The sequence below is a fragment of the Notolepis coatsorum genome (genome assembly GCF_963971535.1).
Source record: "Notolepis coatsorum genome assembly, chromosome: 2".
Taxonomy (NCBI): domain Eukaryota; kingdom Metazoa; phylum Chordata; class Actinopteri; order Aulopiformes; family Paralepididae; genus Notolepis; species Notolepis coatsorum.
In genome coordinates this window covers 87098770-87114724 of record NC_140166.1, presented here as the reverse complement: position 1 = coordinate 87114724, position 15955 = coordinate 87098770, and the positions used below count along the sequence as shown (strand labels likewise).

General features: G+C 43.5%; 1 protein-coding gene across 1 annotated transcript; it reads left to right on the top strand.

Moving 5' to 3' along the window:
- The first annotated feature begins 11194 nt into the window (after positions 1 to 11194).
- tlnrd1 (talin rod domain containing 1) lies at positions 11195 to 15287 on the top strand. The gene has a single exon (XM_084307992.1). It carries the CDS (start codon positions 13083 to 13085, stop codon positions 14145 to 14147), a length of 1065 nt encoding a protein of 354 aa, XP_084164118.1. The 5' UTR covers positions 11195 to 13082; the 3' UTR covers positions 14148 to 15287.
- Positions 15288 to 15955: the final 668 nt, after the last annotated feature.

Below are 15955 nucleotides of genomic sequence, written 5' to 3'. Positions count from 1 at the left end.
GCTGCCTTAGGGCCCGCCCACCGTCTGGCGGGAGGGGGGGCCCGGGCCCCGGGCCCCCCCTCCGGCCCCGGGCCCAGGCCCGGGACTGAATGGAGTTGCCGTTCGCGTGTGGGACTGGATCGAACACAACTGGTGGTAACGGCAACTGGGACTGGTGCGTTTGTTTTGATTCTAGGCTCCTCCCGTTTTGCCAGTACTGTGGTACGAGTACGACTGATAGCGTGTGGTTTAGGAACAGGGCGTTTTGCACAAATCCAGCGCTCCCTTTCCTTGGCTGTGACGTAGCCACGTAAATCTCACAAGCAGCGCGGAGGTGATATTTTTCTCTGATGTCGCGTTCACGTTACGTGGGAAGAATCGGAAGAATCAGCTTCCGACTGGGAAAAACCATTCACGTCAGCCTCCTAGTTGTAATTCCTACTAGGACATATGGGATTTTTTATAGACCCCGATATCTCCCACTTCGCGTCACGAATTGCGGAAGTATGGATGTGGGCGTTTTGATCGAGTCAATGCGTGAAGGCTTCCTAGTTGTAGCAACGAGATGTCCTCTGGTTCTTCCGCTTCTTCCCACGTAACGTGAACGCGACATCAGAGAAACATATCGCAAGCTATGTTCAACATAATAAGTCACCTGAAACATGAATGAATGAATGAATGAAAACTTTATTAACAGATTGCAGAATGGGTACAGTACAGTACAGCTCAATACATACAATTGTTAAGGGGATGCAGACCAGAGAAAGACTTTCATCTTGTTTACATCAGGGTCCCCCACATCACCACCGCTACCATGGTGTATTAAAATCCGACGACGCCGAGCAGCTAAAGGGGACATTTACGCGAGGAGCCGAGGACCAGTACAAAGTGTGGATATATTATGATTTAACAAGTCTTATCTGTCCAGGACGATGACAACATTATTGCAGGTAAGCTAACTAGTACTACTAACGTTATCACGCTAGCTTGGATGCTAACTAACGTAATGTGAATGAATGAATGAATGAATGAAAACTTTATTTAACAGATTGCAGAATGGGTACAATACAGTACGGCTCGTTAAGGGGATGCAGACCAGAGAAAGACGTTTGTCTTGTTTACATCAGGTTCCCCCATTTTCAATTCATAGTGATCATAGAAAACATATACGTTACCACCTAGCCACAATCTATGGTATTTCTAGGTTACCACATGGGTGGCGCACGTGAACACTTTGTGAATTATGTGAGGGTGTATCATGATGATGGTAATTTGGCACTTAACGAACGTTACCTATCTCTTTGCCGTTTTGCATAGTGCACTGCATAGTACCAGAGATGACAAAAGTTATGTGGTAACATAGGTCGCATCACTGCCAGTAGTCGGCATATTACCCAATTCTGACTCTGGTATTAGTCAACTAACGTACTGTTAGCCAGCTACTGTAATAACGAAACTGAAATATCTAATGATGATAGTCAATCATAAAGACAGAAAACACTCTCATCACAGACAAGCTGGATCTGGCCAAATACCTAAACATGTCATGGTGAATGAATGAAAACTTTATTTAACAGATTGCAGAATGGGTACAATACAGTACAGCTCAATACATACAATTGTTAAGGGGATGCAGACCAGAGAAACACTTTCGTCTTGTTTACATCAGGGTCCCCCATTTTCAATTCATTATAACATAATGACATACAGATAGACAGTAGTGCTACATCTATACATGACATACCAGATTTGCAAATACAGTACTGTTTGTGATACGAAAAGAGTCCAGAAAAGAGAGTATATACATTTGACGTATTATTATTGTATTGTGATATGTTTTGTTTCATGTTGGATTTTTTTTTTTTTTTTTTTAATAATAATACAATAAATATCGGGGGGGGGGGGGGCCCGAGCTGTCAATCTCGCCTCGGGGCCCGTGGGGCATTCCAACCGCCACTGTTACTCTGCGTATACACATTCTCCCTTATGCTATTTTACTTCATTTTAACAGTGGACTGAATGAACAGTGCGTTATGCGCCAAAATCCACCAGGACAAATCACCGTAAAAGTACTTTTTAATTGATTGCGATGAAGAATGTGTACATCTGCCGCTGGAGCAGCAGGAGCAGTTTAGTGTGTGTGTGTGTGTGTGTCTTGGTCTTCAGAGTACACCGGGGTCAGTAGAACTTCAGGCCAGTCAACAGAAACTGTAGAGCTGCTTCCTCTGTGCTGCTCCACCCAGTGGCACGGTGCCCTGCCTGTGCAGCTGGGTCTGCGCCGCGCTGGGAGACTGACAACGCTGCACAAGTCGTGGTCGTAACGGCAAGCCGGACCTACATACACACACACGCACGCACGCACGCACGCACGCACGCACACACACACACACACACACACACACACACACACACACACGCACGCACGCACGCACGCACGCACGCACGCACGCACGTGCACACACACACACACACACACACACCCACCCACCCACACACACACACACACACACACACACACACACACACACACACACACACACACACACACACACACACACACACACCGTAAACTTTAAGGTATGGGGAATCTCACAACCTCCAGTGTGAACATACGCTGGAACATAGCCATAACTATAATACATAAAGTTAACTATAACACAAAGCCTGCAGAAGACAACTCTTTTTCTACTCAAAATGTTTCTGCACAATACTTTTGTGATTTTATTGTCATATTTTTTGTGTTCTTATCTACCTTTGTCCTATACTGATGCCCTAATCTTAACTACCTATACCTCATAGCCAGGGCCGGATTAACGACGGGGCCGCTTGGGCCGCGGCCCGTGGGCCTCTAGTGACGAGGGGCCTCAAAAAAAATATATATATATATATATATAATTTTTTTTACTTTTTTATTATTATTATAAAAAAAATTGGAGATCGATGTCATACTGTGACACTGAAATGAAAAAATATTTCATCAACTAAAATATACAGTACGTCACACCCCGTGCCTCTCCCTGCCGTCTGCAAGTGGCTAATCTTGAGTTTCCGACCCCCCAGTAAGCTAACCATGGATAAATCCAAAAAAAGGAAAGTCTGAGGAAAATAGAGGGTTTAATTCAGCGTGGACAGATTAATTTGCTTTCACGACTAACAATCCAGGTTTACCTGTAGCCTATGCCTGATATGTGGTGCGAAATTTGCGAACAACGAAAAATTTACTTTTTATTTTATAGATTTTCCACAAATAAGGGAAGGACTCAAATAGAGCTGCATAGTTCAGGGTTTTATTTCAAAGTAGGTCTACACAGTCATGGTAGTCTTTTTTTTTTTAAAGTGGACTACTTTTTATTTTATAAATGTTCCACAAATAAGGGAAGGACTCAAATATACCTGAATAGTTCAGGGTTTTATTTCAAAGTCGGTCTACAGACACCAGTGTTTTGTCTCCTCTTCTGTTTTATTTAAGGGGAGACCACCCACCTAGATAGGGGGAAAAATAATAAAGGATGAAATCATTTGCAAACACCTGTTCCACTCGACGGGGTCGGTACCGACCCCTTTTGACCTTATTAAATTATAGTCATATTTTTATGAAGATGCAAAATAATTTGTGATTTTAAAATCAACCGTTTTCAAGTATTATTATCACTACTATGTCACAAATACATGTAGAATGTAAAACGTTAGGTTGGCAATAGTTTAGCAATAGGTTAAAAGTGTACTTATATCATTTTAAGTTTTCTATTTGCGATCGCCAATTTGACCCGGAACCGGAAATGGAAATGTTGAACCATGGGAATTGAAGCTTTTTTGTGGCCATTTTGTAGAGGAGATCTCTAGATATCTGCCAGCGTTGGAATTTCTCCGATCTACACTTCCTGGCAAGTTCTATGGGGGTTCAAAGTTCAGTGTTCTGAATGAATTATGTCAATAATTGTTATGATTCGCGATAATAAGCTACAAAAGGTAACGTTTTTGACAAATATTGAAACGCAGTCAGTTTCCCCACACTATTGTTACCATGTAGGAAGAATTAGATCTGAAATTAGTTTCAAAATGGTTACACTGTGGGGGAAATAAAATAGTACAGTCGATTACAGTAAATATCAGTATCTGGTATTATGCACGCCTGGTGATACTATATCCAAATTGAACTCGGCCATTTGAAAGATACTATATGCATATATATATAAATGTGCGAATTGGCTATAATAAGGTAATGTATAAGCATATATTCTATATTCTATAATAATATTTCAAATTGCATTGGTCCGGATGGGAGAATTCAGTACTGTATATCAGTGGCGGCCGCTGCCGCTGGTGCCTTGTGGTTCGCAGTTCACGTTAATAGGTCGAGTTGAAAATGTAATGCTCTGAGATGCTCTGGAGCAATCTCTCTCTGTCTCTCGGATCAATCAAATCAAATAATTAACACATGTATGTTGTCATTTTAAACAACTCACCATTCATTCATTATGCATCAGCAGCAGCTAAATTAATGTTATAGTTCACAACACAGCAGCGCGTTTTGAATCGCTAGCCTATTAATTATCGTCTCAGCAAGCACAGTCAATACTTTTTTCCGTAGCCGCATTTCGCGGAGACAGCTGTGTATAGCGAGAGAGAGAGAGAGAGAGAGAGAGAGAGAGAGAGAGAGAGAGAGAGAGAGAGAGAGAGAGAGACTCACTGTTTAGTTGAAACGTCCAGGGCAGGAGAGCTTGATAAAGTGTATAATCCACTGTTGATGTTCCAGACCACTGTCCACTGTCTCCAGACTGCATCCGCCATATAGCTTGTTAGCCAAGTGTTAGCTTGTTAGCACAACACAAGTACATTCCTTTGTCCATTTCCGCTCGAACAGACTGCAAACTACCTGGCGTTCTATCGCCATGCTCTAAGACAAACTCTAACCTTAACCAACTTTGAAAGAGTGCCTAAGCTTAACAGTCTAAAGAACTTGCAGTCACGGCACGCTCGTCTAAGACAAACAGCTGCCTGCATCATTCTCACAACAACACAACTATCTCCACCGACCAACCTAGGAAAAACCTAGAATTGGAACATTAGAAATTGGATTCGGCCAATCAGAGAGCGTCTCCGCGAAATGCGGCTACAGACATTCTTGACGCTACTGGCTAGACCGCTTCAAATCGCGCCCGGATTCCAACATAATAGTCATATTTCAACGCACAACGCGTTATGCACTGATTGGCTGTGACGGATACAGCGATCAAACTGTGACGCGCACTCAGAGCGCTATCGCGTGTAGCCCGGGCCGAGAAATACGAAAAAATAAAAAAAATTAAAAAAAACGTGATGTCACTTCCTGCTCAGGAAAACGAGTGTTTTTTAATTGCGATAATAACGTTATATTGTGCATTGGAAATACAAACATACTTAAAATGAGTAAATATTATTCATTTTAAACATGTTTATATTATTTATAGGGCTATAAAACAAAAAACTAAAAAGTTTTATTTTCTTCTTCTCTGATTTAACAGCAGGTCACCTGCAGGTGGGTCGGCGCCCGTGCGCCCCTAGTGGCAGAGCAGCCACTGCTGTATATACAGAACCTTCAGTTTGATCATCTTCCCTTTGTTAATTTCCTTAGATCTTTTGTACACATGATCTCAAGAGGGTACTGAATGAGCTCAGTGGCAGTTTTTTAAGTTTGGTCATTATTATCATGGTTATATTCACTGTCAAAGATGAAAAGAAAAACCATGGGAGCTCCCGTAGCTCACCGCATATCTCGGCGCTATTTCTGCGTCGGGGAAAACCGTGCTCGTCACGGATCTGGGGGACACGAGTTCGATTCCCGGACCCGCCGTCATTTCTCAGAATGTCTTCCCCTGTGCTCTACATCCCATTTCAACCTGTTTCTGTCGGTCATGCTTGACCAGAAAAGCGATAAACGCTAAAAAAAGAAAGTTTTAAAAAAGAAAAGAAAAGAAAAATCATAATTCATATTTTCCTTTGTTTCATCACAATTTAAGCAAGCCTAGTAATAGACACAATATTTCTGACACTGAGAATACATTCATTGAGGTCCATAGATGTTCCTAGATACCAAGACTATGCAAATAGCCCTTGTAGAAGTGGAGCAATATTCCATTTACCTAGGTATACATTTTATGCAGATTTTCACCTGGGGTGGAACAGGTTGTTTACAATAGTCAAAAAAAGAAAAAAAAAATTATAAAAAGAAATTTGGTCGCATAATTGTATTACCCAAAAAGGGGCGTGGTCTATTCAAAATGGCCCCTTTTTGCATGTTACCCTAAACAAAATTTAGAAAAAATTGATGATATATAGATATTTTCTCATGGTTTTTCATGTTGCTACATTAAATACCGAACTTTTTGCTAGAGGATTTTTTGATATGCCACCCGAACAGGAATGTATGACCTTTTATGACCCCCTAGTCATAAAAAAATTATTTTGCATACATTTTTTGTCACTAGAGGCCCCAAATATTTTTTTATTTTTTTTTTAACTTTTATTTTAAACATTTTTGGAGGCCCCTCGTCACTAGAGGCCCCACATTTTATTTAATTTTTTTTTCTTATTTTGGAGATCGATGTCATACTGTGACACTGAATGAAAACATATTTCATCAACTAAAATATTTTAGTCAACAAAAATATTTCATCAACTAAAATATACAGTACGTCACACCCTGCCGTCTGCAAGTGGCTAATCTTGAGTATTTTTTCTCCTCTTCATAAGAGTTTGAGGTTTTCCGTTTGAGGTAAAAACAGCAATAAAAAGTCAAAACTTGCATCTCCACATCCCAGCCCCGACGCCTGAATACTTTTACCAACGGATTTCCAGTTCCGCGTTCGCGTTCTGCGCTCTGATTGGCCACTGACGTTTCTGGTAGCGCCAATCGTGTGACGCCTCTTTCTTTCACTGGTTAAGCTTGGCACTCTTTCGAAGTTGGTTAAGGTTAGAGTTTGTCTTAGAGCAGGGCGATAGAACACCAGCCCTGATTCCATACTCTAACCTTAACCAACTTCAAAAGAGTCGCCTAAGAAACATCAGTGGCCAATCAGATCGCAGAACGCGAACGCGGAAATGGAAATCCGTTGGTAAAAGAATAGACACAGCCCCGACACGAATAAGGCAGATTGGGATCATTATTCATGACAGACAGCAGAGACCCGCCGGTGCTGATAGCGGATATCATCGAGCTCCCCCTAGTGACTAGGGCCCTAGGGGGCGTTATTTCTAAACCTAGCCGCATTTCTGGCAGACGCTCTCTGATTGGCACTGACTGACGCTCTCTGATTGGCCACTGACATGTTTGCCCAATCGCGTGACGAGCTGTGTCTTTGCCCATTTCCTCGTCAAACAGCCTGCAAACTACCTGGCTATCGCCATGCTCTAAGACAAACTCTAACCTTAACCAACTTCGAAAGAGTGCCAAGCTTAACCAGTGTAGAAACAGGCGTCGGCCAATCAGAGAGCGTCTTGCCAGAAATGCGGCTAGGTTTAGAAATAACGCGACTAGGGGCCTCCACACTACACACTAGTAAAAAAATAAATAAAAGAGATACGAAAAAAAAATATATATATAATCAGATCCTCATCCAGCGTTTACTTTCACAGCATCTATAGTGACTACTAGTATCATCTCATCTCTTCTCTATCTATTTTTATTAAATTTTTTGTATTGCAAATTGTTTGATAATGAGGGGTGAGAGACGTTGAGTCTACGTGACACTGACGTCCAGGTCCAGGGGTCACTGTCAGGTCAGGTCAGGTGACCACTGATCGCGAGAATTGCACTTGCAAGTTGATCAAGTAGGCTAAGACTCGTCTCGAGTAGTACTGTATGATCAATTGAGACTGTGACACTCAAAAAACATGGATAAAAAAGTAAAACGGTGGGAAAGCGGAGCTGCTAAGTTAAAGTCTAAAGAGGAAAGGGACAGAAAGAGCGCGTTACTTCGGCAAAGCATACCAACTATCGCTACTTTTTTCACCCCGTCAGGTAAGGAGGAGGATAGCCCCCTGGCTAGCACTAGTAGCAGCAACGTTAAAGAGGCTGAGCCAGGCGCCGCGGGCAGAGAGGACGAGAATGCTAACGTTGTTATTATTATTGATGCTAGCGACAGAGAAGAGGAAGCGGCAGCCTCTAGTTCAACTTCAGCCGGCCCACCACCACCAGTGGCTGACGCCAGTGCCACCTGTTCGTATACGCCCGCCGCATCTCCACAGCCCAGCCCCAACACCAACACGAATGAGCTGGTTCCTCCTCCTAATACAAGCCTGGTATCCACTACAGTTGAAACAAATACAAGCCGGGGTTACTATTAGAGGAATTGCGGTATTCTATATATTTTTTAAAGTGACATATAAAAACGCCACTGTGCGTGCGTGCACGTGTGTGTGGGGGGGCCTCCACAAGAATCTGGCCCAGGGGCCTCTGAAGCAGGGGCGGAGCTAGGGGGTGGCTACCTGGGCTCAAGCCCCGGATGTATTCTGAAAAGCCCCGAATCTATTTTAAAAAAAATAAAAAAAAATAAAAAAAAAATAAAAAAAATGTTTTTTTTTTTTTTTTTTTTTTTTTTTTTAAGAATTCATCATTGTTACATGAAAATATGTTTGCACCAGATTTAGCAGAAGCTAATTTCCATCTGTGGTCTATCCAGCTGCTAACTGTATTTGAGTGAGTTAAGTCTTGGTGTTATGGTAGACTCAGACCTAAGCTTTAAATCACAATCAACAAGTTGACAAAAACTTAATTCTTCCACCTTAGAAACATAGCTAAAGTACGGCCATTTATAAATCAAAAGGACGCTGAAAACCAGATCCATGCCTTTATCTCAAGCCAACTCGACTACTGTAATGCACTCCTTACCGGCCTCCCGAAAAAATACGATGATAACTATTTTATTGCAATGCACTATTGCATTATTTTATTCTATTTTACTAACTATTTTATTGCACTGCACTATTTTACTTTGTATCAGTGAATCATAGACGCCTGGCCATAAGAGCATTCGGAGCATCTCTGCTCTCCCACTATTGAACTTGGGGGAGCAAAGGTATGATCTTGCTCCACCACTTTTTGATTATATGAAAAATATGATATATCCCCCCCCAATATATAAATCTAACCATAACTACGTTATGGTTAACTGAGTTTTATAGTGAAAAGAGCAGCTTTATTGGTCAAGATTGAAGGCTCTATATTGCAGGAAATTGCACGTACAGGTTCATTAAATTCAAAAAAAATCTGTCGTGGAGGGGGTCGTGCCTGGCCCCCTCCAAACCACCCCTTGCCTGCAAAAAAAAAAAAAAAAATTAAAAAAAAAATATTAAAAAAAAAAAAAAAAAAAAAAAAATGTATGGGGGCCCATCTGGGCTAAGCCCCGGATCTCCTACAATCCTAAATCCGCCCCTGCTCTGAAGTCTTAATCTGGCCTTGTGTGCGCTGCATAATGGATACAATTTAATCTAATCTATCCCAGTGCAGTGTGGTGCTGTCCACAACAATACAACCCCCCTTATTGGGACAATTATGATTGTATCTTATCTTATAAATAAAAATAGAATCTTAAGGAAAATCCTTGCCGTTTCAGCTGCTTCCTTTTGACCGTTCGTCTTGACCCTTCCTGTGTCTAAACTCCAGTCAACACATAGCAGTCTGTTGTTCGTGTATAATCATTCAACCTTCACAGCGCCGTGCAACAGTTACTACACAGAAGTGAAGCCCACCCACACGACGGGCGGATTGGCTCCCTCCCATTCCCAGCGCCGCCTATCCGCCTAGTGTGATTGGCCGAAAAAAATTATGGCGTCATTAGTACCGACGGTGAGAGGAGTCGGATTTCACCGCCCATAGAAATGCATTTGGTTCTATGACAATAGAGCGTAGCCGTCATAGGCGGTAGGGCACTTTTTTTTATCCTTCTGTGTTGGATAACAAAAAAAACAGACTTGCCCAACCGCCTATGACGGCCCTCTGTGAAAAATATGTTGTATATTATTATGTAATAATAGCTTAGCATTGCCTACTACCAAATGTAAACGCATGTATAAAAGACCAATAGCCACAATATTTATGAAATAATTGTAACAAATAAAAGTTAAATAAATGTGTTTTTGCTATGTCACAAACACAGGCTATATGCCACAAAAAGTGTCTGCATCCTATCATAATAAGCTTTTGAGAGCAACGTTCTGGAGACAGCTATGGACTTTAAATCATACTTATACACGAGCATATATACAACCCATAACTCTGTATGATAGCATGTACAATACTGCTGTATACCATTATATATATTTTTTTATTCTTACCATGTATATATTTATCCACATCTGTCTGTACATACCTGCACATAATCCTTTTTACATATCTGTATTCTGTACTATATCTATATCTGTACATTCCTTACCTAGTTATGCAGCTGACCAGTATGACTTACTGCATACGTGTCTTGGTTTGATTTGTACATACATCTGATGAGCACTATTACTACTTATTTATATATTTTATATTGATTGGTTGATTGAAAACTGTATTAACAGATTGCAGAATGGGCACAATACAGTACAGCTCAATAAAAACAACTGCTAAGAGGATGAAGACCAGAAAAATACTTTTGTCTTGTTAACATAAGGGTCCTCCATTTTCAATTCATCAAAATTTATGACATACAAATATACGGTACTGTGTAAGAAAGAGAGAACATCATAAACATATATCCGAAGGGGAAGAAACTGCACATTAGAGGGGGTTGAATGGGTGGGGGGGGGGGGATTTTGACATTTACAGAGACCAGTTTTTAATTGCAGCCACCCGTTTGAGAGCGGTTTTGAAGGAGGGTAGGGATTCACATTCCTTTACGGCTGTGGGTAGGGTGTTCCACATTATTGTAGCATAATTATCAATATCCAGTTTAATCACCTGTACTTTACTATTACATTTGCACTCTGGTTAGATGCCAGACTTATTTTCGATGTACTGTATTTGTGTTGTATGTAATGACAATACATTTGAATCTAATCTTAATACAATTTGTGTGACGTCTCCCATCCCTATCATCATCATCAATCCGTGTGCGTCGTCACTGCGCGCGCGGCGTCGCGAAACAAATAATTAGTATGGGTTTGAGCGTAAAGCAAGAGGCGCCGCTCACTTATGATCCAACCGCTCCCGGTTAATAAAGTGTATTTCATTTAACTTTTAACACATTTTCAAAACAACAACAGCAGGTGTACACCGGTGTGTGCATAATAATCAGCCCGGACGCCCCCCGTCGGATACGAGAACACGTCACACAGGACGCCGGCTGTCGGGTCATTCCGGGAGAACTGCGTGTTTTGGGTGTAACTTTGCCCCCTCACACACCGGTAGTCGGGACGCACCCACGTCGGGGCCTCGGGAAGGAAGGGATGTCTCACGGCAGCAGAGGGACCAGTCAGCCCTGAAACAACCAGAGGCGGACAACCTCCACGGAGGAGTCGACCGGCCGACCAGCCTTTTCTCCCCCCGTGCGTATCCACTCGTTCGGGAGACGGAGCCACGGCCCGTTCGTTCGCACTGCAAGAAAGTGAGCATTATTTGAACGGAAGGCTCCCCTCCTCGTCGCTGTGTGTGTGTGTGTGCGTGTCTCGGTTACAATGAAGCCGTTCAAGTGCGACCACACCCTCCCCGCTTCCTGACACTGAAGATGTAGCGCACAGCGCGCAGCGCTCACACAGGCGACACAACTAACACCTTCAATAAAGTTTGCAACCACGGTGTGACTTCAACTCTACAAGTTTATTTTGTGGCGAAAAGTGAGCAACGTTTCCACGAGCTGTGGTTCCCGTCATCGTGTCGGGACAGAACTTGGCATGGCTTATCAGAACTGAAAGCGGGGTCTGCAGCAGGGATCCACTGAAGCAAAGGGCGGATATATGGACCATGCATGTGGAGCCGAACCCAACGGGCAAACGAGTTTCTTCTTCTGACGCGGGTTTGCTTATGAAAAAGAAGAGATTGAAAGTCGATGGAGGACCACTGTTGTTGTTGTTGCTGTTCTTGTCGTCGTCGTCATCGTCTGACTGTCGCTTTTCTTCTTTGGACAGACTCTTGGAATGATGGTGCCGGAGAGGAACAGCCCGGGTGGTGTTGTCCTCTTTGTACCGAGGAGCATGAGTCCGTCTCCCAGTCACAGTGTCGGATCTTCTAGTGAGAGCAGCCTGGATACCTGCTCCGTGCCTTTACGGACTACTTGGCCTCACGCAAGCAGACATTGTAAAATCCTATTTTCGTGATACGAAGTGGTTCCCAAGTTCAGAATATTCGGACGTGATTTTTCAAATTGAGAATATTTTCTTATTTTTAATTTTTTTTTAATAACCTTTGGATTTTATTTAGTGTTTTTCTTTCTTTTCTTTTTTTTCTTTCAGTCTGCACTTTGCCTGTTGGAAGGCACCTTGGTGGCACTGCAGTTTTGTGTGTGATTTGTATGTAATTCCATAACTATATATACACCTGTGAATTAGTATATGAGCAGAGACACGGGACAACGGTAGAAGGTGATTTTTGAATGATGTTTTTCTTCCCTGGGCATTTAAATTAAATTGTAAACTTAAAAAAAAAACAGTTAATTACAAGTAAGTAACAGAAGTTTTAAATATTGAAGGGAATTGAATGAATTGTTCCTTTTCGGTGTGAAATTATTCTGTATTTAGGAACGACTAAAAGCCAGATCTTAGGGCAGGTCGTTCTGTTGATATCTTGAAAACAGGTTTTTGACATTTATAGGGACGATGCTCACAGCAATTTTAACGCAGTAATGTTTGTCTTTTCCTCTTGTGACGTTTACATTGAGAATACAGTGTCCTGTGTGTTTGACACGTAACGTGTTGTAATGTAAAGTGGACAACCAATACTCTGAAGGAATATTGAGGAGGACAGTTCGGCCAGTCGCTATTTAAATATTTTCCAAGGAGGCGCGGCGTTACGTTTCCATATCGGAGAGAAAATGTCTTAAAACGATACCATGGAGTTCGCAGCAACTGAAAACTGTTTGTAACCAGCACCCCCCACCCCCCTACCCCCTCCCCCCTCAGAAGAGCAGCTCGACCACCCTATTATGGCTAGTAGTGGCTCTGGTAAGTCAGCTAGCGAGGGATCGACCAGCGTACCTAGTGGCAGCTTGCAGCAGAGGAAGAAGCTCTCGTCGGTCTGCGACGCGTGTAAGTCTAAGATGCAGCTGGTGGCGGACCTGCTCCTGCTCTCCAGCGAGACGCGGCCCGTCGTGACCTCGGAGGGTGTGGCGGTGGCCGAGACCTTCCACCAGTGCCGGGACACGGTCATCGCCCGGACCAAGGAGCTCTCCATCCTCACCCACGACATCCAGAGCCAGCTCAACATGGGCCGCTTCGCAGAGGTGGGCGAGCGCCTGCTGGAGATGGGCGACCTGGTGGTGTCTCTGACGGAGTGCTCGGCGCACGCCGCCTACCTGGCGGCCGTGGAGACGCCCGGCGCCCAGCCCTGCCTCCCGGGGCTGGTGGACCGCTACAAGGTGACACGGTGCCGCCACGAGGTGGAGCAGAGCTGCGGCGTCCTCCGGGTCACGGCCCTGCCGGACCTCACCCCCCAGCTCCTCCTGGAGCTCTCGCAGAACATCTCCACCAACCTCAAGACCCTGACGGACGCCTCGTGGCTGGCCAGCGAGAGGTCCCGGGACCGCTTCGCCAAGGAACAGTTCAAGTTGAGCGTGAAGAGCATGAGCACCAGCGGCACCGCCTTCCTGGCCTGCATCCGGGAGGTGAAGACGCAGCCCGGCGAGCTGACGCGGAACCGCTGTGTGCTCTTCAGCGCCGCCCTGGTCCAGGCGGTCAACGCCCTGGTGGGCTTCGCCACCGAGCCCCAGTTCCTGGGACGGCCCGCCAGCATTTCCCCCGAGGGCAAGGGGGTCCAGACCGCCGTCTTAGGCGGCGCCATGAGCGTGGTCTCGGCCTGCGTGCTCCTCACTCAGGGTCTCCGGGATGTCGCCCAGCATCCCGAGAGCAGCGCCAAGATGGCGGACTACCGGGAACGCCTGCGGAACTCTGCGTGCGCCGTGTCGGACGGCTGCACGCTGCTCTCCCAGGCGCTCCGAGAACGCTCCTCCCCCAGGATCCTGCCCCCCGCCAACTCCCATGCTGTGAATTAGTTCAGGAAGAGGCAGAAATCAGCCTATTTGGAAGTGATTGATTGTTAGTCGTCGTCCCCTCTCTCTCCTTGTTTTGGCATACCAAAGAGACTCACTTGGATTAACCCCGGTTTTGTCAGGGTTCGAGAGAAAGCGATGTTTAACATCAAAGGAAGGCTTGTCTAGAAGTCTGGTCATGTTGACGAGGCGGTGCTGGGTCTGTAAGTGTCACAGAGAGCACACAAAATAACATCTACAGGGTTTTGGTTGCGCTGGATGTGACCGAAACCCCACAGACTAGAAAGTGACAACGTCATTTCAGTGACCCCCCCCCCTGATCCACGCTCAGCCCGTCGACTCTCTCTTTGCCAAAAAAGACGAGAGATCTTCAAACCTGAAAAGTTTACCTCAGTTTTCAGCTCTGGTGGAAACAATGTGCTGATGGATGTAGCCTCCCTGTGTGCCCTTTTGACCTTGTGACCTATGACCTTGTTGGGTGACCAGTAGAAAAGTACATATGGCTGCGGTCACGTGAAAACCTTGGATAAAAAAAATGATTATACAAATGTGTGAGCGTGTGTGTGTGTCGGGGAGGGTCTTATTGTCATATGGACCACTATGCATTTTTGAAAAGTATACACTTTATACATATATAAAGTATACACACACAACAAAACAATTAAAGCTGATGTAAGTGGTATTTTCTGTACAAATAAGTGGTCTACATGTTAAGATAATATTTCCAATAACCGTCACTGATATAGAGTGTTTGGTCAATGGTCAGTAAGATGGGTCTCCCAGTCCCTCCGCTCTGCAGTCAACCGAAAAGACATCTCCCTGTTACTGACCAAACACTATTATCAGTGAGGGCTGTTGGGATGTATAGATATTAACACTTCTTTTAACAGGAAAAACCCACTTAGAGCACCTTTAAAACATCACAAACTGGAGTTGTGAGGTTTTCACCTGACGGCAGCCCTGTGGGAGTGGGAAGAGTGTCTCCATGCTTGTGTTTCGTTCTGTTTTTCAACGTGTGAAATCTGATTGGGTATCAGCTGCTGTGAGTGTGTGCCATAGGTTTGACACTATTTACCAGACTTCCCATAGTATTTTAATGTGTTCTTTTGACCATGCATGTACCGGAGTATTTATTTCAATTATTAAAAAGAAAAAAGAAAGTTGTTTCTCATAATTATGCTGCTCCTCTGGCTTGATTAGAATAAAATGTATTGTCATTATACAGCTCATACAGTTTATACAGTTTGGCATCCAACCAGAGTGCAAATGTAACAGTAAAGTGCAATAGTAATATACAATGTACAGGTGATTTAACTGGGTATAAAATATATAAATTAGTACTCCTGAGTATAGTGCTAATCAGATGTATTAGCCTAATATGTACAGTGATACAGGTATAAAGACACTGGTACTAAGTCATACTGACCAGCATTGTAACTAGTAAGAGGTAAGGGATATGTACAGATATAGCATCTACAGATGTGGATATCTATATATATGGTACGAATATATATACAGTATAGACAATATAGTATCCTTGAAACGTGTCTGGTTTGATCCAGAGTAATGATAATAATAATAAACTTTATTTGTATAGCACCTTTCATACAATAATTGCAATCCAAAGTGCTTCACAGCAGTAATGTAGACACAAAATGGACAGGCATAATATTATTTATAGATTTCTGTCATTAAAATCTATGAAATATATATATAGATTTCTGACAGAATAAAAGCAATGCATAAAGTGCAGACATAGAATGAGTATAAAAATAGACAAGAGTAAGAGCAGTGCAATAAAATAACTCATC